Source organism: Saccharomycodes ludwigii, chromosome III (assembly GCF_020623625.1).
Source record: "Saccharomycodes ludwigii strain NBRC 1722 chromosome III, whole genome shotgun sequence".
NCBI lineage: Eukaryota > Fungi > Ascomycota > Saccharomycetes > Saccharomycodales > Saccharomycodaceae > Saccharomycodes > Saccharomycodes ludwigii.
In genome coordinates this window covers 969,557-991,494 of record NC_060202.1, presented here as the reverse complement: position 1 = coordinate 991,494, position 21,938 = coordinate 969,557, and the positions used below count along the sequence as shown (strand labels likewise).

The 21,938-nt window shown below is 29.8% G+C and overlaps 11 protein-coding genes across 11 annotated transcripts; 8 read left to right on the top strand and 3 right to left on the bottom strand.

The window, feature by feature from the left end:
* Nucleotides 1–99: 99 nt before the first annotated feature.
* MME1 (Mme1p) lies at nt 100–1,329 on the top strand (the record flags this gene model as incomplete). The annotated part of the gene is made up of 1 exon (XM_046077380.1): nt 100–1,329. One exon carries the CDS (start codon nt 100–102, stop codon nt 1,327–1,329), a length of 1,230 nt encoding a protein of 409 aa, XP_045935136.1.
* Nucleotides 1,330–2,057: 728 nt separating this feature from the next.
* On the top strand, nt 2,058–5,318 carry PAH1 (phosphatidate phosphatase PAH1; the record flags this gene model as incomplete). Its single annotated transcript, XM_046077379.1, has 1 exon — nt 2,058–5,318. One exon carries the CDS (start codon nt 2,058–2,060, stop codon nt 5,316–5,318), a length of 3,261 nt encoding a protein of 1,086 aa, XP_045935135.1.
* Nucleotides 5,319–6,427: 1,109 nt separating this feature from the next.
* Nucleotides 6,428–9,541, top strand: MSS11 (Mss11p; the record flags this gene model as incomplete). The annotated part of the gene is made up of 1 exon (XM_046077378.1): nt 6,428–9,541. The coding sequence occupies one exon, from the start codon at nt 6,428–6,430 to the stop codon at nt 9,539–9,541; it is 3,114 nt and encodes a 1,037-aa protein (XP_045935134.1).
* A 931-nt stretch (nt 9,542–10,472) lies between these two features.
* NDE1 (NADH-ubiquinone reductase (H(+)-translocating) NDE1) lies at nt 10,473–12,086 on the bottom strand (the record flags this gene model as incomplete). Its single annotated transcript, XM_046077377.1, has 1 exon — nt 10,473–12,086. The coding sequence occupies one exon, from the start codon at nt 12,084–12,086 to the stop codon at nt 10,473–10,475; it is 1,614 nt and encodes a 537-aa protein (XP_045935133.1).
* A 1,395-nt stretch (nt 12,087–13,481) lies between these two features.
* Nucleotides 13,482–13,682, top strand: SCDLUD_002685 (uncharacterized protein; the record flags this gene model as incomplete). Its single annotated transcript, XM_046076639.1, has 1 exon — nt 13,482–13,682. One exon carries the CDS (start codon nt 13,482–13,484, stop codon nt 13,680–13,682), a length of 201 nt encoding a protein of 66 aa, XP_045935132.1.
* A 344-nt stretch (nt 13,683–14,026) lies between these two features.
* Nucleotides 14,027–15,076, bottom strand: TIF34 (translation initiation factor eIF3 subunit i; the record flags this gene model as incomplete). The annotated part of the gene is made up of 1 exon (XM_046077376.1): nt 14,027–15,076. One exon carries the CDS (start codon nt 15,074–15,076, stop codon nt 14,027–14,029), a length of 1,050 nt encoding a protein of 349 aa, XP_045935131.1.
* Nucleotides 15,077–16,004: 928 nt separating this feature from the next.
* SCDLUD_002683 (uncharacterized protein) lies at nt 16,005–16,955 on the top strand (the record flags this gene model as incomplete). Its single annotated transcript, XM_046077375.1, has 1 exon — nt 16,005–16,955. The coding sequence occupies one exon, from the start codon at nt 16,005–16,007 to the stop codon at nt 16,953–16,955; it is 951 nt and encodes a 316-aa protein (XP_045935130.1).
* A 395-nt stretch (nt 16,956–17,350) lies between these two features.
* SCDLUD_002682 (uncharacterized protein) lies at nt 17,351–18,139 on the top strand (the record flags this gene model as incomplete). Its single annotated transcript, XM_046076638.1, has 1 exon — nt 17,351–18,139. The coding sequence occupies one exon, from the start codon at nt 17,351–17,353 to the stop codon at nt 18,137–18,139; it is 789 nt and encodes a 262-aa protein (XP_045935129.1).
* Nucleotides 18,140–18,834: 695 nt separating this feature from the next.
* LDO16 (Ldo16p) lies at nt 18,835–19,323 on the top strand (the record flags this gene model as incomplete). The annotated part of the gene is made up of 1 exon (XM_046081404.1): nt 18,835–19,323. One exon carries the CDS (start codon nt 18,835–18,837, stop codon nt 19,321–19,323), a length of 489 nt encoding a protein of 162 aa, XP_045935128.1.
* A 606-nt stretch (nt 19,324–19,929) lies between these two features.
* SWP1 (dolichyl-diphosphooligosaccharide-protein glycotransferase) lies at nt 19,930–20,772 on the top strand (the record flags this gene model as incomplete). Its single annotated transcript, XM_046077374.1, has 1 exon — nt 19,930–20,772. The coding sequence occupies one exon, from the start codon at nt 19,930–19,932 to the stop codon at nt 20,770–20,772; it is 843 nt and encodes a 280-aa protein (XP_045935127.1).
* Nucleotides 20,773–20,963: 191 nt separating this feature from the next.
* Nucleotides 20,964–21,602, bottom strand: IMP1 (endopeptidase catalytic subunit IMP1; the record flags this gene model as incomplete). Its single annotated transcript, XM_046077373.1, has 1 exon — nt 20,964–21,602. The coding sequence occupies one exon, from the start codon at nt 21,600–21,602 to the stop codon at nt 20,964–20,966; it is 639 nt and encodes a 212-aa protein (XP_045935126.1).
* Nucleotides 21,603–21,938: the final 336 nt, after the last annotated feature.

Sequence of the window (21,938 nt, the reverse complement as noted above, 5' to 3'; positions counted from 1 at the left end):
CAACATTTTATCTTTGTTTTACTTTTTTCTGTATTCATCCATCGTCAACTCCTACACACAAAAAAAAAACATATATAACCATATATATATCATGCATAGATGCTTTCTTCAACTTCGTTAATACCGAGAGATTTTCCAGAGCATCACAACCACAACTTAGATTCTTATCAACAAACACAGAATATAACATTTGAAAATAATGGTAATAGCAATAATGGCAAAGATAAAGGTTCTAAAGAGCCCTCCCCAACATTATATGATGATGCTAATTATTCACCCATATGGCATTGTGTAGTAGCAGGAGGTTTTGGCGGTGCCATAGGCGATACGCTTATGCATTCCTTAGATACCCTTAAAACAAGACAGCAAGCTACAACAACAAGTACCAAGACTATTAAGACTTTGGCTGCTATAAAAAACGGCGAACATATTACTTTTATGAGTATTTTGCGTACAGAAGGGATAACGAGGGGGCTTTATAGTGGATATACAGCTGCAATGTTAGGTTCTTTCCCAAATGCAGCTATATTTTTTGGTACGTATGAATCATTGAAAAGAGCAATGATTGATAAGAATGGTTACAATGAAACATTTTCACATTTAACAGCCGGGTTTATGGGTGACTTAGTCAGTAGTTTTATTTATGTTCCTAGTGAAGTGTTGAAAACGAGATTACAACTACAGGGAAGATTTAATAGGAAATTATTTGGTTATAACGGCTTACGAGATGCAATATACAAAATTTATAAAAACGAAGGTCTGAGTGCCTTTTTTTTTGGTTATAAAGCTACTTTGTGGAGAGATTTACCATTTAGTGCTCTACAATTTGCTTTTTATGAAAAATTTAGACAGTACGCTACAGAGCTTGAAAAAATCAGTGAAAATGATTATAATGTGGAAGATCATAGTAAAGAACTGAGTTTAATCTCTGAATTAGCAACAGGAGCGGCTGCTGGTGGCTTAGCTGGGATTTTGACAACACCGATGGATGTGATAAAAACAAGAATCCAAACAAGCAATGAACCTGTAAATAAAGATAATAAAGTTGCTAGGTGTAATAACATTGATAATTTGAACTTGAGAAAGAAAAGCATAACCACACTAAGCAATACTAATATTGATAATAGCACAAGTTTGAAATCCACCTCTAGTATGTTACGCGGTCTACTGAATGTGTACCAATCTGAGGGGATCAATGGGTTTTTCAGTGGTGTAGGTCCTAGGTTTGTATGGACTAGTATTCAAAGTAGTGTAATGTTATTATTGTACCAAGTTTGTTTGAAAGAGTTAAATAGAGTAACCGCACGGGATAAAAAGCTTTTATGTTAATGCTTATTTTAGATGTTGTATCTTTTTTGTTGAAAATAAGAAATAGAAAGAAAGAAAGAAAGAAAGAAAGAAAAATATATATATATATATATATATATAATTTGTTAATGGTTTATATTCGTTGTCAATATTTATGTGTAATTAGAAAATGGCAATTGGGTTGTTGTCGTGTAAATATAGTATATATATATTGTTGAAAATGGAACATTTAGTATTATTTTTATACTATTAGTTGTCTGTGCTTGATGATTAAAGTAAAAAGTAAGTCGTTTAAATATGAGAATTGTAATATATATATTAATTTACTCTTTTAATAATCGTAAAATGATTTTTGATTGACTTACCCGAACAAAGCTTGATTTGAGTATAGCAAACCGAAAAGGCAATATTTCATTTTATTTTTGCACGGGGGGAAATAAAACGTGCCCACTACGCAAATTTCTACAAATGTTAAAAATAAAAAAAAAAGTCTGGGTCATATTACCATTATTACTTTACGCGCTTATTCATACAAATATTTAAGGAGTTTTGTTTTATATTATATTATTTTTTTAAACTATCTATTAAACGACTTATTCTTACTATTAAGACACTAAATCCATATATATATATATATATATATATATAATATATAACATATCTAAAAAGGTGAGCAAAAAATAACTAACATATACAAGGTATACACATATATTTATCTAACCGCTCAACAAAAAAGAATCTCTAAAAAGATGCAATACGTTGGTAGAGCTATTGATTCTGTATCTAAAACGTGGTCATCTATTAATCCAGCCACTTTATCTGGGGCAATTGATGTTATAGTAGTACAGCATTCAAATGGTGATTTATCATGTTCGCCCTTCCATGTTAGATTTGGAAAATTTCAAATATTAAAGCCTTCGCAAAAGAAGGTTGAAGTTATTATAAATGGAAATCCAACAGCTATTCCAATGAAATTGAATGATAATGGCGAAGCATATTTTGTGTTTGAAACTGAAAGTGGTATTTATATACCTGATGATTTATTAGCTTCTCCAGTTGTAAGTGCTTCCAGTTCGCCCTTTACTTCCCCCGTTGTTGAAGCAAAGTCAGGACAAGAGCATAACCTTGAAGGTAATACAAGCGAAATCACTGGGCTAAACACACCTCCCAAAGATGCTTTGGATAATAAAGCCACATATTCTGCCGGTGCTTCCAGTACTCCTGCAGATAAAACTACAATGGATGATATCGATTCTAATAAAAACAAAAGCAATATAACGAAAGAATTGGAGGAGCCTGATTTCTTAGATATAAACGAAACGCAAGATACCTATGCCAACGGCACTCCAGGGGGTAAAAATAGTGATAGTGATACTACAAATCTAATTTCGCCGCCGAGTTCTCCTCACATAAAGTTGCAAGAAAAATTGGACAAAATCAAAATACCTACCAAGATTGATAACAATACAGGTGATTTATTGTTAGATATAGAAGGGTACAAATCGAACAAAAATAAAATACACGATTCTGATGAGATTGTTAAGCAGATTTTAATAGGGGAGTTCGATGAAGATACAATTTCTCGAATGATTAAAGAGGATGAAAATGGTAACATCAGAATAAATAATCAGATCTTCAACTGTGAGAGTAGTCACAATAGTGATGTGGGTAACAATTCTAATAACGCTAATGTTTCAGCTTCATCCCCTAAAAATGCTTATATATCTGGGAACACTGGTACCGTTAACAACAACGCCAATACCTCTACCAGTGATATGGAAAGTATTGGAACTGTTTCATCAAATGAATCGATGTCAAATTTCACGCCTGCCACCCCCACTTCGAAGCCACACACCGGCATGAGCTCTAAAACATATATTAAAAGCATTAGATTAACCTCAGACCAATTGAAGTGTTTGCATTTAAAACTCGGTTCTAACGACTTGGCTTTTTCTATAGATAAAGGTAGATCAGTATTGAATGCCAAATTATTTGTTTGGAAATGGTATACACCAATAGTTATTAGCGATATCGATGGTACAATTACAAAGTCAGATGCATTGGGTCACGTTATGACCATGATTGGCAAAGACTGGACACATCCTGGGGTAGCAGCTTTATTTAACGATATATATCGTAATGGCTATAATATCATGTATTTAACTGCAAGAAGTGCTGGCCAGGCAGATAGCACCAGAAGTTATTTGAGATGTGTCGATCAGAATGGATATAAAATACCCGAAGGGCCAGTTATTTTATCCCCAGACAGAACATTTACTGCATTAAAAAGAGAAGTTATATTGAAGAAACCAGAAGTTTTCAAAATGGCATGTTTGAACGATATTAGAAAATTATATTTGAAAGATTTAATATTTGAAGGTGAAGAGATGGATGAATATTCTGGAGAAGGTGAGAATAAGAGTGATGACATACCTACTCCTTTTATTGCTGGATTTGGTAATAGGATAACTGATGCAATTTCATATAGAAGTGTTGGTATTCCAAGATCGCGTATTTTTACTATTAATCCAGATGGTGAAGTCCATATGGAATTATTAGAATTAGCAGGGTATAAAAGTTCATATTTACATATCAACGAATTAGTTGATCATTTTTTCCCACCAGTTGATACTAGAGATGAAGAATACGATACACATTATATTAAAAGTATTACCAGTGACAATGGTACTAACCTTTATAATAATGATCATGGTGATGAAACCCGTGATAATAATGGAAAATTTATTGACGGGTATAGTATTTTTGATCATGGTGTATTTAATAGTTCCTTTGATGATGACTCTAATAAAACTAATGGTAGCAATACTAATAACCGAACTCACACTTCAGAATACCAAGGTAAAAGAGGTACACTAAATGACGAGGAATTAAGTGGTTTTGTTAATGGTAATAATAATAATAATAATAATAATAATAATAATCTCAGTAATCCATTTAATACTGGTATAAACAGTAATTACAACAGTAACAATAATAATATCAATATATCTGACTTGAAACGATCTAGAATGTCGTTGTTTCGAAATAAGGAAGAAAAATTTACAGACGTTAATTTTTGGAGAGACCCTATTTTTGAACTGGACGATTTAAGTGATATTTCAGATGCAGATACGAACTCTCAAAAGGAACATAGTAAAACACAAGAAAATATGGGTACTGGCAAGGATGACGTTATTCAGATTAACAGTAGTGGCAGCGATAGTAGTAGCAATCGTAGGAATTTACTTAAACATACAAGTACAAGTGCAGATAATATAATCAACAAGGATATAATTACTAAAAATGAAGTATCTTTGAGCTCAAATAACACATTCAAAATAAACACAGAATCTGTAGGTAATTCACAGTTGCTAAACAATAATACATGTATTAATAATCAAAAAACTGGTATTATTACTGACAATAGTAAAAATATTTATGATAATGATAAAAATTTAATCACTCCACATATTAAGACAAGATCTTTATCCTCAGGGTCATGTAACAGTGATAAGAAACTGGGTCAGCAAATATATCTGGATTTAGGATCGCCATTATCTTCACCAAGACCGAAAACAGTTGATGGCACAGACATAAATTATGACTCTATCCTAAATCTTGATGATTTGAACAAGACTCTTGTTGTTCATGATAAATTGCCTGCTACACCAACACCAATGAAGACTATTACTCATAAGAGCAAAACTGATAATACATCAGGCAATAGAAATCCAAATGATAAATCAGAATGTGTAAACACACAAGATATATTAGTACATCCAACACCATTTAAGTCTACGACCCTGCTACAAACGCCAAATATTAGTGTGAATACTGTTAATAACAAGAGAAAAGATAGGTATGGGAAAAATGAAGGTTTGATAGATCATGTTAATAATGGATGTGGAGAAAATTCTTATATGGAAGAAGCTTTATATTCTAATAATAATAATAATAAAAGTGATACAGAAGATGATGATGAATTTGATGATGATGAATTTGAAGATTAGACAATGAAAGTATATTTTTTTTTTTTTTTCTTCTGTTTATAATAACTATTATTGTTCTTATTATATTTAAACATAAATGCTGGACTGTATGTAGGTGTTTGTGTAAATGTATATAATACTTTAAATATTTTAGTAGATATTTCTGATTTATTGATGCTAATTTTTTTTTCAGAGGATTGAAGATGAGAATATTAAACCGATTTCTTTTTTTGTATTACGTGAATACATTTCGTCGTAATATTTATTGTCTCGTCACGACTTTTTTTTTTTTTTTTTTGTCGATAGCAGGAAAAACTTTTACGGAGGTGTTTGAAAGAAAAAGGGAAAAAAAAAAAGGAAGCGCACATTTCTTTCTGCAAGGTAATAGACTAATGGATGTATGGATGTTCATATGATTGCTTTTATTTTATAACATTTTAATTTTTATTTTTTTTTTGTGACATTGAAAGCTTTTTTAACCTTTTTTAATCTCTTTTTTTTTATTTTTATTTTTGTTTCTTTCTTTCTTTTTTTTTTTTTTCGTTGTTTTTTTTTCTCTTTTATTATTATTGTTTATTGTTTTATATATTCTCGGCCACCGCTTTTTATATTATATTATATTATATTATATTATATTATATTATATTACATTATATTACATTATACATGTAAAAAATTTAGTGTTGAGTTCTCAATAAAACTACCTTAGCAACATTTTTAATATTCTTAACACTTTCCAAGAGTGTGTATGTCTTTTAAAGATATCGTTTTAAGCTGAAGAATAATAATTTTATATTCTGCTTTAAATTTAACTTTAAAAATAAAATAAAATAAAATAATAATTGAAATCAAAAATAAAATAATAATAATAATAATAATAAGGGATAAATAATAAAAGAGCAGTGAGAAAGAATATATATATATATATCCGTAACCTTATATACTAATTTTTGTGTGTGCGTGTGTGTGTCCATTTTATTTTGATTACCGGTATATAAAATAATATATTGCCATTAAGTACAAATTATTTCAATTCTTATCACAACTGATAATAAAATCCTTTTTATGATAAATTAAAGCAGGCTTTGTTATTTCAATTAGAGACTAACGAAATACACATATTATAGACTATGATGAACACGTCCAACTCACAGCAGCAGCAGCAGCAGCAGCAACAAGAATGGATATATAACCAACAAAACATTTCCCAAGCATATTCGGGGAATCCTCCGCCCCCGCCTCAATTACCCCAACAGTCGTTAGGAAATTACCAAAACATTTCTGGTAACCCAACGCCTAATAATAGCAATCATAGCAATGCTAATACTAACTTTTACTATACTAATCATCATCATCAAATACCACCACCACCACCACCTCTTCCTCCTCCTCCTCCTCCTCCTCCCCCACAACAAACATCACCTAATGCTGATTTTCATTATCGGCAGTCTTCTTCTTCTTCTTCTTTAACTAATAATAATACTTTAACTACTAATACAGCTTTTGTTTCTTCTTCTAATTCTTCTACTAATACTTCTTCTGTACCTCAAATGGCATTACAACAGCAACCTTTTAATGTACAACAACAAAACTTACAGCATCACCAACATCCACAACTGCATTCTAATCTTGCATCCAATAAAATTCAAGAAAATACTTCAACACGATTCACGGCTAAAGACACCAGTATTAATAGTGTTCCCAACGACAATACCAACCTCAATATGACTTCTGCTACATTTCCTGCTTCAAACACAAATACAAATACAAACACAAATACAAATACAAATACAAATACAAACACAAATACAAATACAAATACAAATACAAATAACTGTTACCAACAGTCTCCCCTTGTAGAAAATAATACTGACATTGCTGAAAAGGAGAGCCCTTATAGTAACAACGCCACTCATGATTCAGGTAATCAAATGAAAAATACACCGATATATAACAATCCTAATAATAATAAAAATTTCCTTAACAACGGTGGAATTCTTAGCACTAATGAAAATAGTAACAATATAGGCTCAAGGCCAGCAGAGATAGTTGGTGTCAAATTTAATACGGGTGCTATTGTATCAGATGCGATGGCTAAAAACTCAAGGCAACTTTTATATGCTCACATATATAATTACTTGATACATAATGGATATTTTGAAACTGCTAGGATTTTTTTAAGAGAAGCAGAAATTCCAATATCAAAAGAATCACCTAATGTTCATTTAAATCCAGCTGAATTATTGCACGCTAAGATGTTGATGAATTCGCCAGAAACTTTTCTATATGAATGGTGGGAATCTTTATGGAATTTAAATAATTTTTTGCAGGAGCAACCTTTGGAATTGATTAATAATATGAGACCATTTACAGATCGCATTACTCCTATATTGCCTATGCATAATCAACAGCAACAACAACAACAACAACAACAACAACAACAACAAAATCAACAGCAGCAGCACTTACAGCAACAATATCAAAAACAAGGTAATGCTAACGTAACCAATGTACGTGGGCCCAATATTATCAGTAACACCAGCAATTCTGTTTCCAATACACCGCCTGTAAATTCCGTATTTGCAGCAAATGTTAATTCAAACACCGGTAGTAACATTACCAATTCTGTCGGTATGAATATTGCATCTCCATCTGTAGCATTAACACCCAGCTCCTCTAATACAAATATTATGACACAACCATCCAACACAGCAACGATTCCTACACATTCTGGATCTCAGCAGCATTCTTTTTCAGGTCCTTCTACTCATAATACACCTAGTGTGGGACATACCCCTGGGACTTATACCGTCAACAATAATGTTATGGCACCACCAAAAATACAGCAATCACAACTTACTCCGCGACAAAGAACAGCAAAATTTAATAAAAACAATGCTGCATCTTCCATCCCCAGTGGCACATTTAATAATAATAATAAAAAAGATTATGTAGTACACCAATCGACTACTACTACTAATAATAATAATAATAGTAATAATATAAATTTTTCAGAAGTTATGGTTAAAAATGAGCTAATAATGGATAATAGATCCCCTGGCAATAATAGTGGCAATAATAGTAGCAATAACACACCACATATGGTTTCAAAACAAAGTTTATCATATGTTCCTGATACTGTTCCCAATTCAGTCAGTGCAAGTGCAAATAATAGTACAGGTAACACACCTGCAAATAATATCAACAATATAAATCCCAGGAGGACCTCCTTAAATGTGAGTAATCAAAAGAGACATTCAATTAATTTAAATGAAAGCGATATTATAAACACAAAGGGTAACTTTGATGCGGCCATCTCTACATTTGCTACTACTACAAATAACAGCAATAATAATAATGACCATTATAATGGTAGTAACATCACATCTTCCACTTCCACGCCATTGGCTGTTACTGATACTGCTTGTTCAAAGGATTGGAATACGACAACTTTTGACCGGAGACAAAAAGTAATAAGAGCGCAACAACAATATCAACAACTTTTATTGCAAGAAAAATCTAAACATTTGCAATATCATTCTAAACCGGAGCAGGAACAGGAGCAGATGGATAACTTTACCCCGCAGCAAATGGAACATTCTCCACATAGCACCATGCTGTATGGTCTGAACGATGGCACTAAAAATATTATTGGTTCACAAATGAACATACAGCAAGTGAAGAAACTTAATAATTCCAGTAACGGTGATAGTCCAATGGCGATAAATTTTGATTTTGAGGGTGAAGAAAGTAATTCTAATAACAAGAATAGCTTGAATTCTAAAGTCAATAAATATAAGCACAATGGTAGCGCTAACAACAAGAATAAAATTAACAAACCTGGCTTCAAAATAGCTTTAAATAATAATAATAATAATAATATGAAATTTAACAACAAAGGTATAACAAGTGGTATGATTGACAACACAATATCTAAGAATGACAGCAATGCCAGTTCTAATAATGTATCAGTGACTTCTAGTTTACCTGGCCACAATGCTGCAGGTCCTGATGATCTATTAAATTATAATATTCATAATAATATTGCTGACAACAACAGCAATGGTACCGATGATGTTGACGTCGTATCGAGTGTACTAAATGCTACTGTTACTAATAACAGTGATACTAAATCTGATGGAGCTTTCCATAATAATAATATTAACAGGAACAATAGTAATTCGGCTGAATTATTTGACATTAATGGATTTGGCGCAGATTTCATTATGGGAGGTTGGAAGTGACTGATCTCTTTTTTTTTTCCTTCTCTATCTTTTTTGTAACATATTTTTTCATCGTTCTCATCTTTTTATTTTCATTTTATTAATATTTACAAGTTTTTTTATTTTTTTTTTTTTTTTTCACATTTTGTTTACTAGATTTACTGTTCTTTTCTTTTTTTTTTATTATTTATTTGTTCTTTCATATTTTGCTTCTTTTTTTTTTTTTTTCTATTATTATTATTTCGTTATTTTTATTACTAGATTGATTATTTATTTTTTTAGGGGAAATCGATTTAACTAGACAAAAAATTGTGTATCCGCATATACAATTTTATTTTTATTTCCCACTGTTGTTCTATATATTTGGTTCTTCATTTTATTTGTAACTGTAATTATTTTTCATTTATAAATTTCTATTACTTCTGACATCTATATGTGTATATTTTATCTCTAAGAACATATGTAATATTGATTAAACAATTTGTCATGTGCTTTCATTATTCACATAAAGACGTTGACTATAACAGAAAAAGATTTTTTTTTTTTTTTTTTATAGAATTTTACTTGTCATTATTTATTATTACACTTTACACAAATATACATTCAATACTACACCAGTATCAATATAAAAATAATTTCAGTATTTTTATAAGCATTTGGCTAGCAAATAGTTGTTTTTCAAATTGAATTAGGAACTTCTTGATGGAAGAAAAGAAAACTAGTCAAAACTTCAAAAGGTGTACACATCCCCCCCTCATATAAAAATAATATTAATAAAAACTAAAAAAAAAAAAAAAAAAAAAAAAAAAAATTAAAAAAAAAAAAAATAAACAGGTCCACTGACTAAATAAAATTAAACATTAATATCAGTTTCTACTTGTTCTTTTTTTTTTTTTTTTATTTTTTTTTTTTTTCTCTCCCCTCTTCGACTTAAAAAAGGAAAACATCACTATCAAACAGAAGAATCTCTTCCTATGAATTGAACTTTCATCCAATCGAGGGCAATCAACATTCTATTTTTAAATGACATACACATAGCTAAATATGAACCTTTCCAAAACCAAAAAGTCCAGGCACCAGCCCATCTATATTTGGATTGACCAATAGCTAAATCAGCAATAGCTTTATCATTACCGATATAAGCCAAAGCACCTGCATGAATATAGTTAAAATTCTTAATGCTAGCTTCCAGACTAATCAAACTCTTACTCAAGTTGGCAAATTCTTCAACATTATCCCTATTCTGGCTAATCTTAAACTTCAATTGATCAATTGCATAATTACTCTGTAAAACATCAGCTAGATATTCACCTTCTTCATGAGCGACTTGAGCAGTTGGGAACAAACCTTTATGGAAAGTACAATCGCCAATGGCAAAAATGGAACCATCATCAACACCCAATAATTGCAATTTATCATTAATCAACAAACCTCTTCTGTTGTTTTGGACTGGTGCTAAAGCCTGCATAATCTTTTTAGCAAAGGGTCTTGGGGCATTACCGGTAGCCCAAACTAAAACACCGTAAGGAATTTCGATACTTTCCCCATCGCATTTAGCCTCAATTTTAGAATCATCGACATTTTTGACCATAGTTTTCAATTTTAAGTTAATCTTGTGTTTAGCGAACAAGTCTTGAGCATAGCCAACCAAGGATTTATCAAACATATTTAAAATATTTGGTAAAGCCTCAACCAAAGTGACATTAATTTCCTTGCTCAACTCAGGTATCCATTTTCTTAAGTCTTGATCAACATAGTCTTGCAATTCAGCAGCAAACTCAACCCCGGTTGGGCCACCACCAACAACAACAAAACTCAACAATCTCTTTCTTTCTGGATCATTCAAAGACAAAGTAGCAGCTTTTTCGATATTGTTCATGATTTTAGAGCGAATGGACTGAGCGTCAGTGATTTCCTTTAAAAATGAAGCATGTTCGAAAACACCAGGGATACCAAAAGTTGTGGATTGAGCACCAACACCAACAACTAAATAATCGTATGGTAAATCTTTTAATAAACCTTCCTTTTCATTAGAGACAGTGACTTTTTTATTCTTAATATCGATATCAGTAGCTTCAGCATCTAGATATAGGACCTCACCCTTTGCTCTTCTGCAAATAGATCTAACTGGTTCAATAATGGATTTTAATTCGACAGTGCCGACTGGAGTAGATGGTAATAACGGAGTGAATAAGAAATAGTTTCTTGGAGAAACAACAGTGACATTATACAAGGAAGTGTCTAAATTTTTTAACAAAGTAACTGAACCCCAACCAGAACCCAAAATGACTAAATTTTTCTTTGGAGATCCATTTTTAAAAGTTGCGGCTTGTGGAACTTGAACAGGGGGATGAGATTCTTCGTATAACTCATATGAAAAATAGGAAATAGTACCGACAGTAGTGAATAATGTGGAATACAATAAAATAGATTTAGCCTTTGAGAAAAAAGATGATTTTTTGGCGGTTGCTGCAGTAGAATATAATTTGGGTCTAAAGGCTTTTGTTAAATTTTTAGAAAGCATAACAGATCTGCTTTTATTTGGAGCAAAAACAGATTTAAACATGATGAGTTATTGTGTTTTTTTTTTTGTTTTTTTTTTTCTTTTATTTTATTTTTTTAATTTTTCTAATATATATATATACGTGTTTACGGTTAATGAATATTAGTTAAATGGAAATATTTTTTTTGTTAAGGAATATTAAATGGGGTTTGTAATGAATATTGTAAAAAGTATGGTAACACAGATATAGTTATCTACAGGAGTATATATTTGTGTTTGTTTTTATAATATTTTTTTTTTATTTTTATTTTTTAGTTTTTGAACCTTTGGGTGATAATTAGGGATTTTGCTGTTTTTATTGGATCGATGAGAGGAAGAGGAAGGGGGAAGGAAAAGGAGAAAGAGAAAGAGGGAAAAGAGAAAAAAGGAGAGAATAAAAAATAATAGTGTCTCTCTTTTTTAACAAGGCAAAATTGTGCAAAAAATCAAAAAAAGATGGTTACACAATACACAATGTAATATTTAACAATATACGGAGAACAAATCTTAAAAACGATAAAAAGGAAAAAAAAAAAAAGACTTCCTTTTTGATTTAATTTGAAAATAAAGCCATCAGGAAAGAGGTTCGTATTCTTCTTTATATACCAATCATAATTTATATTTTTTAATTACATTACAACAAAAGCAAAGCGAGGACAAGTGGCTGACCAGCTAAACTGGCAAAAAAAGAAAAAATGAAAAAATGAAATGAAATAAGGAAAAACTTTAATTTATTTATTTTTGTTTTTTTTACTATGAGATTTATTCCATTTGTGTTTAGTTTTTCCACCCATTTCCGATATATCGTTTTTTTTTAATTTTAATTTTAATTTTAATTTTAATTTTAATTTTAGTTTTAGTTTTAGTTGTAATTCTAATCCCAATCTTCACCTCCCCCCGAAGCCCGATTTCCGATTTACATCATTCTTCTATTGACAAATAACAACAGCAACCTCAATTTTAAAAAAATAAAAAAAAATAATTCTTTTTTGTATTTCCACCCTTGACAAATACTATTTTTTTTATTGTTGATCATATGATTTCCTTTTGTTATTAGTAATATGTATTTAGTGGTAGTTAATCCAACTTCTTATATAAAATCATTCTACATTTGCGAAAATCGGTTTCTTTTTTTTTTGTGACATAAAAAATTGCATTTTACAATATTATATTGATATCCCCTATAATAGGGCTTTTTTATAATCAACATATATACAATTATATCATCTTCATATATCAATAACTCTTTCGCTTTCAAACAGTACTTAAAAAAGATCTCCCATTTTTTTTTCTTAAAATTCAATGTGTTATTTAATTTCAAAAAGAGGAACGTAAATGTAAAAAATAGAAATATAAAACAAAGAAAAAAAGTAAAGGAATTTATTAACAAACGTACAAACTCATATATTGACTGGCAATATGGCTAGAGGTAACCAGAGAGAATTGGCTAGACAAAAGAATTTGAAAAAACAACAAGAAAATGTAAAAAATCAGAAAAAAGCTGGTGATCCTAAGAAAAGAATGGAAAGTGACGCTGATATTTTAAGAGCCAAGCAGGCTGCTGCTGATGCTAGAAAAGCAAAAGAAGAGTTGGAAAAGATGAAAAATAAGAAACGTTAATATTGAGATAAGTTACATCAAAATAGGATTCAAAAAAAAAAAAAAAAAAAAAAAAAACATAAATGAATGAATGAAAGGAAAATGCTAGAAATATGTAATACACATATGCAATTAGTGCGTTGGTAAACTCTATATAAATAAATGTATATAATACACTAATTTTAATGAATTTACGAATAAATGAATGAAAAATTAAAGGAGTAGAAAGTCAATATAATAAACACGATAATTATTATAAATCTTGGTATAAACAGATAAATATACAATTAAAAAAAAAAAAAAAAAAATGATAATAATAATAATAAAAATTCTTTTGTAGTCAAGCAAAAATAAAATATATAAACTTAAGCGTCTACAGAAACTTTACCGTTGTTGGCAGCACTTTCTTGTTCAGCTTCAGCTGTCTTTTCAACCTCGTATTTGAAATCAAAGTAAGATTTATCAAAATGGTGTAATCTAACAAAACCATCCTCCCCACCGGAAACGAAACTAGTGCCTTGGGGAGAAACAGCAACGTAGTTTATAGGACCAAAATGACCAGAAACTCTACCTATTTCATCTTCAAAAATTTTATGGAAAAATCTACTTTCAAACCTACCCTCCCTAGAAGAAGTTGTAGTAACATCTTTAGCATCTTGACCACCTGCTAATATAACAAATTCTTTGACTGGAGTAATGCAAGCACTATTTAGAGCAGAATCGGTGTCATAACTTTTTAATGTGTCCATTGTAATAATGTCGATCAACTTGGCAGATTTATCTCTAGATGAGGTAATAAAATACGTACGATCCTGTGAAAATTGAATATCCTTAATTATATCTTCATGCAAGTTAGGAACATGTTTTAAAACTTGACCAGTTTCACCATCAAATTTACTCAAACTGCCATCGGTACGACCAGCAGCAATATACCTGCCATTATAACTCCAGGATGCAACTTGAATGGGTTTGTATTCTTCGTGTGTTTCAATAGAAAAAACAGGCTCCTTTTCAATAATATTTGCTGATCTATCTATATTGTGAACAATTAAATGACCTTTGGATTTCATTAAGGTGGATGTAACAATTAAAATCTTTGAACCATCTGGAGAAAATTCAACTCTATAAACTGGACATTGAAATTTGATTTCATCAAAAATCTCACCTGTTTTCAAATTCCATAATTTAACTGTTTCGTCTGATGAGGCAGTAATACAGTATTTACTGTCTTTATCGATATCAACACTGAAAATAGACCCATTGTGGCCAATCAAAGTGCCTAACCTTTCACCGTTATGAGAGAACCAGACTGAAGCATCGGTATCTTTACCTGCTGAAACAAAAATATCTCCCTCTAGATTAAATTTAACTTGTGTAATACCTCTTGTATGGCCTCTTAATGCTAATGGTCTCATATTTTTTTATCTTCGCTATCTTCTTCTGAATTTTTTTTTTTTTTCTTTAAAAAAAGTATAAACTTCAGCGTTATTACTATGGATACAATGAGCTAAGTCTAAAATTAAAAAAATAAAAAAAAAAAAAAAAAGGTAAAGTATAAAATGAACAAAAATGAAAGGAATGAGAGACCAACGGCACTTAGAAAGAAAGTGAAAATTGGAAAAAGAAAAATTAATAAAAAAAATTTTTTTTCTCCTCGTTTTCTTTTTTCTTTTTTCTTTTCTTTTTTTTTTTCTTTTCTTTTTTATTTTTTTTTTTTTTGTACGTAGATTTTATATCTATTGGTGTACGGTTGTTAATATATAAATCTCATAAGTTATTAATAACTTCATCATAGAAATAAATAAGGGCAAAATGTTCTTTTCATTTAATCTTTTTTTTTTTTCTTTATTTTTTATGATTCATGTTCCAAATGAAAGGGAAAGAAAAAAAAACTAAAAGGTTTAGGTAACTCAATTGCCATTTGTGTGTTTCTTCTACGTCTCTAAAAAGTATACCACCACATGCTATCTAAATTTTTGTTTTTTAATAATAGAATTAAAGGAAGAAGAACTAATATAGTAATTATGTCCAAAGACAAGAAACCATATTGCAATAAAATATCTGTTACAAGCAAAAGCACTCAAACAATCACGTCAACAAATTCTAAAAAAGTCAATAATACTGAGGAAAAGAGGAGTTGTCTTCGGCACAACTTTGAAGGGAACACCATGTAAATTAAATGCAAGCCAAGGTTCAAGTTATTGTAGGCACCATACTAATCAAAAATATCAAAATAATGACAATAATAACATTAAGGCACCTAAATTGGGTAACATTGCTGCTGCTATACAAGTTTCTAAAACTAAAAACAAAAAAATATTGTTTCAAAAACCCCCTAAAAATATGGTCTCATTAGAAACTCATAACACAAAGCCTTGTATGAATGTATTAAAAGACAAAAATATAAATACTCGTCCCAAAAACAGACATAGCAATCTTGTTTTGCATTCCAGATTATCCAAATACGATAATGGGTTCATCTATATCTATACCTACAGGCAACTATATGATTATTTATTTTTAGTGAAAAACAATTGTGACAATAAAAGTACCAAGATTACTACAACTATCAAAAATAAAAGACACTTTCCTTATCAAATTAATCTCGGTAAATTATGGAAATATAAAGACTACAAAAATACTAGTGTTAATTACGGTTCTATTGGAAGTAAAAATACAGATTTGAGGGGAAATACTTTTGCAAAAAATAACAATTGCGTCACACCTGATGGATTGAGTTGGTTGCATGTTGGGCTTGGAACACAAAACCCTGAAGGTTATGATGTAAAACCAAAAAGTATACCTTTCCTCCCACATACAAATAATAAATGGAACACTGATAAAATATTAATTAAGATTGGAATTACTAGGCAATTAACTGTCGAAAAAAGAATAAATCAGTGGAGAGATTCTTGTAAACATGATTTAATAAACTTAACCCCCAATAATATCATGGGTTTAGTTAGTAGCGAATCTTCTGACGCCTATCACTGTCAGCTTACAAGTAGATTTAATAATTTGTCCATTGGCAACAATAATGGTGAAAGTCAAAGACTAACGTTATCTAATTATAAAATCACAAGCAACGGATTTATAGTACACCAATCTTTGGTTCCACTAGAAGTGCTAGAAAGCAAAATTCATAATATTTTATGGGATAAGTATGGTAAAGGTGTTATTTATTGTTATGGATGTAATGATGAAAGGACACACCGGGAATGGTTTCTGTTACCTATCACTGAATTGATTAACACCTTTAAGTTAATTGACAATGTTATTGAAAATAAAAATTAAATGGTATATCTTAACTTGAATCGCGGGACTGCTTGTGGTATTTATTTTGCACACGATTTCTTGTCATGTGTAATCAAATGTTGTTAGAAAGCATCCATTTTTTTCCTTTCTTTTCTTTTCTTTTTCATAAGCCCAAGTCTTGATTCAATCTAAAATATATTTTAAACATTTATTTTTAAAATTTCTAACATCACAATATATATTATATATATTATGGACTTTCTCCCCCTTTCATCCTTAAAATAATAGCAATTAATTAAATATTCTGCGGCTAAAAATTTTATCTTTTAAATTTCAGAGCGAAAAAGAAAAATAAAAATAAAAAGATGGATCCTTAATACATGTATATTACAAGCAATATCAACAATACAAACAAACGAAAGTTATAAACTGTTATGTTCCCATTAGATCAAAAAAAGTGTATTAAAGACAAACAAAAAAGCACAAACCTATTATTATCAATTAAAAATAGTTTGAAACCTAATGAATTGCACAAGCATAAAAAACAAATTGTTAAATCCTCCATTAATTCAAAGCCACAGAATAATCATTCTAGTACCAATAATATTGATGTAGTTCCTACTGAAGTCCATGATCTTCAATCCACCAATCCAAGAGCTCTAAAAAAACAAGATTGCGATAAAGAACTTGCTGAGCAATGCAATTATTACATAGACAACTTTGAAACTAGAAAGAATTATTCATCGGAGAATGGATTTCAAGATCCAGGCAGATCTTTTACCTACAATGAAAGTAAAAGTTCTGTATTAATACAAAATTACGATTACCTGGATACTTGTAATCAAAAGTTGATCATAGATACCACACCTAGTAACAATAATGATGATGATACTAGTGTCAGCAATATTAGTAGCAGAGGTCTTGAAAGTGATAGTACAAGTAGTGCACTTGTTTCTGTATTTATCGATCAGGATTCTCAATTACAAGAATCCGCTGACGACATAGCCACTTTGGTTTATAGGTTAAAGTATCCTAAAAAGTTTGATAAATCTTCCAAGAAAAGTAAAGAATCAAAGTCAGAAAAATTATTATTTTATATCAACGATATCGTCTCAAAGCTATCTGAAAAATTGAACAGTTTTCTTATTTTAAGCTTTATATGGTTAACTGTCAAATTTCCGGTATTTAATAGTGTTTTCAAGTATGTATCAGATACGTTCTAAAGAATCAACATAGCTCACTTCAATTACTACATTACATTTTATTTTACTAACGCATTTATTTATGAATCGAAAGAGATCTGTTGGATCAGTTAGGAATCACACGAACAAATAGCAAAATAAACGGAATTAATGAATAGCTTAATTTATTATTATTATTATTATTATTATTATTATTATTTGTTTAATTTTTTTTTTGTTTTTTGTGTCAGTTGTCAGCGGTAACAGACAAACAAATGACATTAAGAAATACGCGCATAAAACACAAACATACAACCAATGAAAAGATTTCATCTTAATCCACAAATGTAATCAAGCTAAATTAAATTAGATAAATAATAATAATAATAATAATTTGTTTGCAGTGTATGCTTTCTGCTAATCAGTAATCATTTTTTGGGTTATTCAGATAATTGTTGTTTTATTTAGCTGTATAGTCCTATCAACTTTAATTTCTCTTCTCATTACTGTTACAATCACTTAAATATAGATTGCTTTCAGAATTTAAAGAAAATTACAAATTTGAAATTGTTTATATCCAATTACAAATAAAAAACTGCTTCATAGTATTTTTAAATTCATTAAAAACATCCGTAATAAACTTCTACAGTTACTCACAAGTACATCCATATAACGCTCTACTTATTGTTTCCTTCTCACTTATTTTTTTAACTCCCCTTTTCATTTTTTTTTCATTGATGTTGATCGTTTCAGCTTTGTATTTCACCATTTATTTTATTTTATTTGTGATAGTGGCATCTATAGCAGCTTTATTTGTTGGTCCATTAATGATAATCTCGTCGTTTTTTGCAATGAACGTTGTTTTGTTCGGGTTTTTAAGTAACTTGTTTTATCAAGGTGCACAGTTTATCTACGAAAGATTTGTGTTTATTTTACAAAATTTATTAAAAAGGATGGCTGAACAAATCCCACCAAATGGTGCTCATAAGTTATCATCCTCTTCTCCAGCCGTTACCCATTCAAAAGCTAACATTCAAACATATACCGACAATTTTAATAGAAAATTTACTACACTGTTTAAATTTTTCAAAAAAGATGCTACTTTAAATGATGAGGCAGTGAATGAGCAATATTATCCTACTCAACAGCCACAACCATCGACAGTTAATATAGTCGATGCAGAAGTTACGCCCGATGTTGTCAATGATGTTACTATCATTCATTAATGTTGGATTGGATCATACCAATAGCACATTCCAATTGATTGATTAAGAAGATAAAAATTATATATATATATATATATATATATTGCTATACAAACGAATTATATTGCATTTTATGATATATATACTCTTTATCCTTCAAAACTAAACAAAACTTGAATTATTTTTTTCTTTTTTTTTTTTTTTTTTTTTTGTTTTTTAACTTAGTTTGGAATGAATTTGTTCATTATTTTTTCAAATTTTTAGTAGAAACTTCAAAAAAAAAAAAAAAATTAATAACAAGAGTTAATAATAAATATATTGTAAATTATTTCTGAACAAAGCTACAAAAAAAAAAATTAAAAAAAATTAAAATTATTGTTTTATTTTTCTATTTATTCGCTTTTATTTTCATTTCTATTAATTTTTTTTTTTTTTGGTTTTTTAAGCCAACGCAACAAAAAAACATTTTACTCACCCTTTGAGGAAAGAAAAAAAAAAACAAAAACAACATCATCTGGAATATACTTCATCTAACAATTTTCAGAAAGAATTGGTTTGATCATTCCTACTCATTAGAAAAATTTGTCTACTGGTCAAACAAAAGAAACTTCAAATAATAATTATAACATGCATTTCTTTCCAATATTTGTATTTTTCACTTTATTTGTTCAATATATATCAGCAGCAACATCTGGTAGCAGTATTATCAATCCAATAGTTAAAGTTGGTAAAAATGTCACTAAATTAAAACCAGATTTCTCTACAATAAGTTCAATTTCTGTAGTTGATCCAAAAGCTCAAACAATTAGTTTTGAATTCAATATCGATGCAACTGAATCCCAACCAAACCATGCAGCCTTGATTTTAAATTGTGACGACCGTGTACAAACTTACCATTCAGCTAAATGTTCTGATGGCAAATGTGTCTTTTCTTTACCAGTTAGAAACTTTCCGCAAACAATGTTATATTTCCATTCTACCACTCAAGGTAATACTCCAATTAAAGCCCTATTAACGTATAACTGTGAAGGTCAAGACTCTTTTATTGAAAAACATATTTTTGACATTTTCCTTGATGAAAAAAAAGTGAAAGATGATTTATTGAAATTGGATAAAGACAAAATCTTTCCTAATCAAATCGCTGTTTTGCCAGAAATCCACCATGTTTTCCAAAACCCACCAAAACAGGTTAATAGCTCAATTGCCACTATTTTCTCATTAATTATCGTTGCTGTTTCCATACTAACAATCATTTTGTTTGTGACTAATGTTAAAGTTACTATGACTAAATCATGTGGTACAATTGTTTATTCTTTGGGGTTTATATCAGGTTTGGTTGCTTTAGAATATAGTTTTTATCAATACTATTTAGGTGTACATGACATTTTTGGAACTTTGTACCAAGTTTTTATTCTATTAACTTTACCAACTTTATGGCTGGGTGCCAGAACTTTGAAAAGAATATTTTGATGGGGAAAAACAAAATTGAAAAAATAAAATTGAAAAAAAAAGGTATATATATATATATATACATCCCTTCTTCAACATATCGCTTAATTGGTTAAATACAATATATATGTACGTTATATACGTAATCTATGTTTAATTTTCCTATCTGTTAAACAAACAATTTTGGAAAACAAAATATAAACAATCTTGGATCATTCTTTTCCCCCTAACGTAAAATAGTTATTTTTTATCCACCTGAACCCCCAAAAATTGTCATTGAAGCTTTTATTGAAATCATTAGCGGCAACAATTTTGCCCCGAATTAAACCCATAGGAACAAAATTATATGTTCTTGAATCCACGGAGCAGGATAAATTATCACCAGTCAACCAAACATGCCCAGGTGGAACTTTAACATATTCATTGAAGTTGCTCAACTTAGAAGTGGAAGTTTCATCCATAAGATCTAACAATTCTTTATATTCCTGATCATCTATATGGTTTTCTTTGCTATCTTGAATTCTCTGGGCTATTATAGTTGAATATTCATTTAATTTACTACCCATACTAGGGTCGACCAAGATTATATCGCCAGGCATTCCTGTTATTCTTTTGCAAACTCGTTGGTGAGGATCAGTTGGTTTTGATGCAACTATACAGTCACCTATTTCAATTTTTTTACCATCCTTATAATATTTTGATACATGTACAAAATCCCCTGTCGCATTTAGTGTTGGCAACATTGATTCTCCCCTAGTTTCTGAAAATTCATAAAAGTTGGTATGTACTAAATGAACCAAGCATAAGGTCCGTATTGTATATGAAGCCGTTTTACCCAATGTAGCCATCATTGTTCTAATATAAATAAATATATATATATATATATATATATATATATTTGTTAATTGTTGTGCGCTAATAGCATTAGTTATTAACTGGGTTAAATAAATTGCTGGGGGGTAGGGAGAGGTTTCATATAACGTACAATGAAAAAAAAAAAAAATAAAAAATAAAAAAATAAAAAAATAACATAAAATGCAAGCTTTTTCTTAGAAAAGCCCTAAGAAAGGGCGTGAAAATATATAAAAGTAAAGGCGCTACTATTATTAACTAATAAATGTATTACATTTTATTTTTACTTTTTGAATTTACATTCCACTTTAGAAAAGACAAAGAGGAAAGAAATT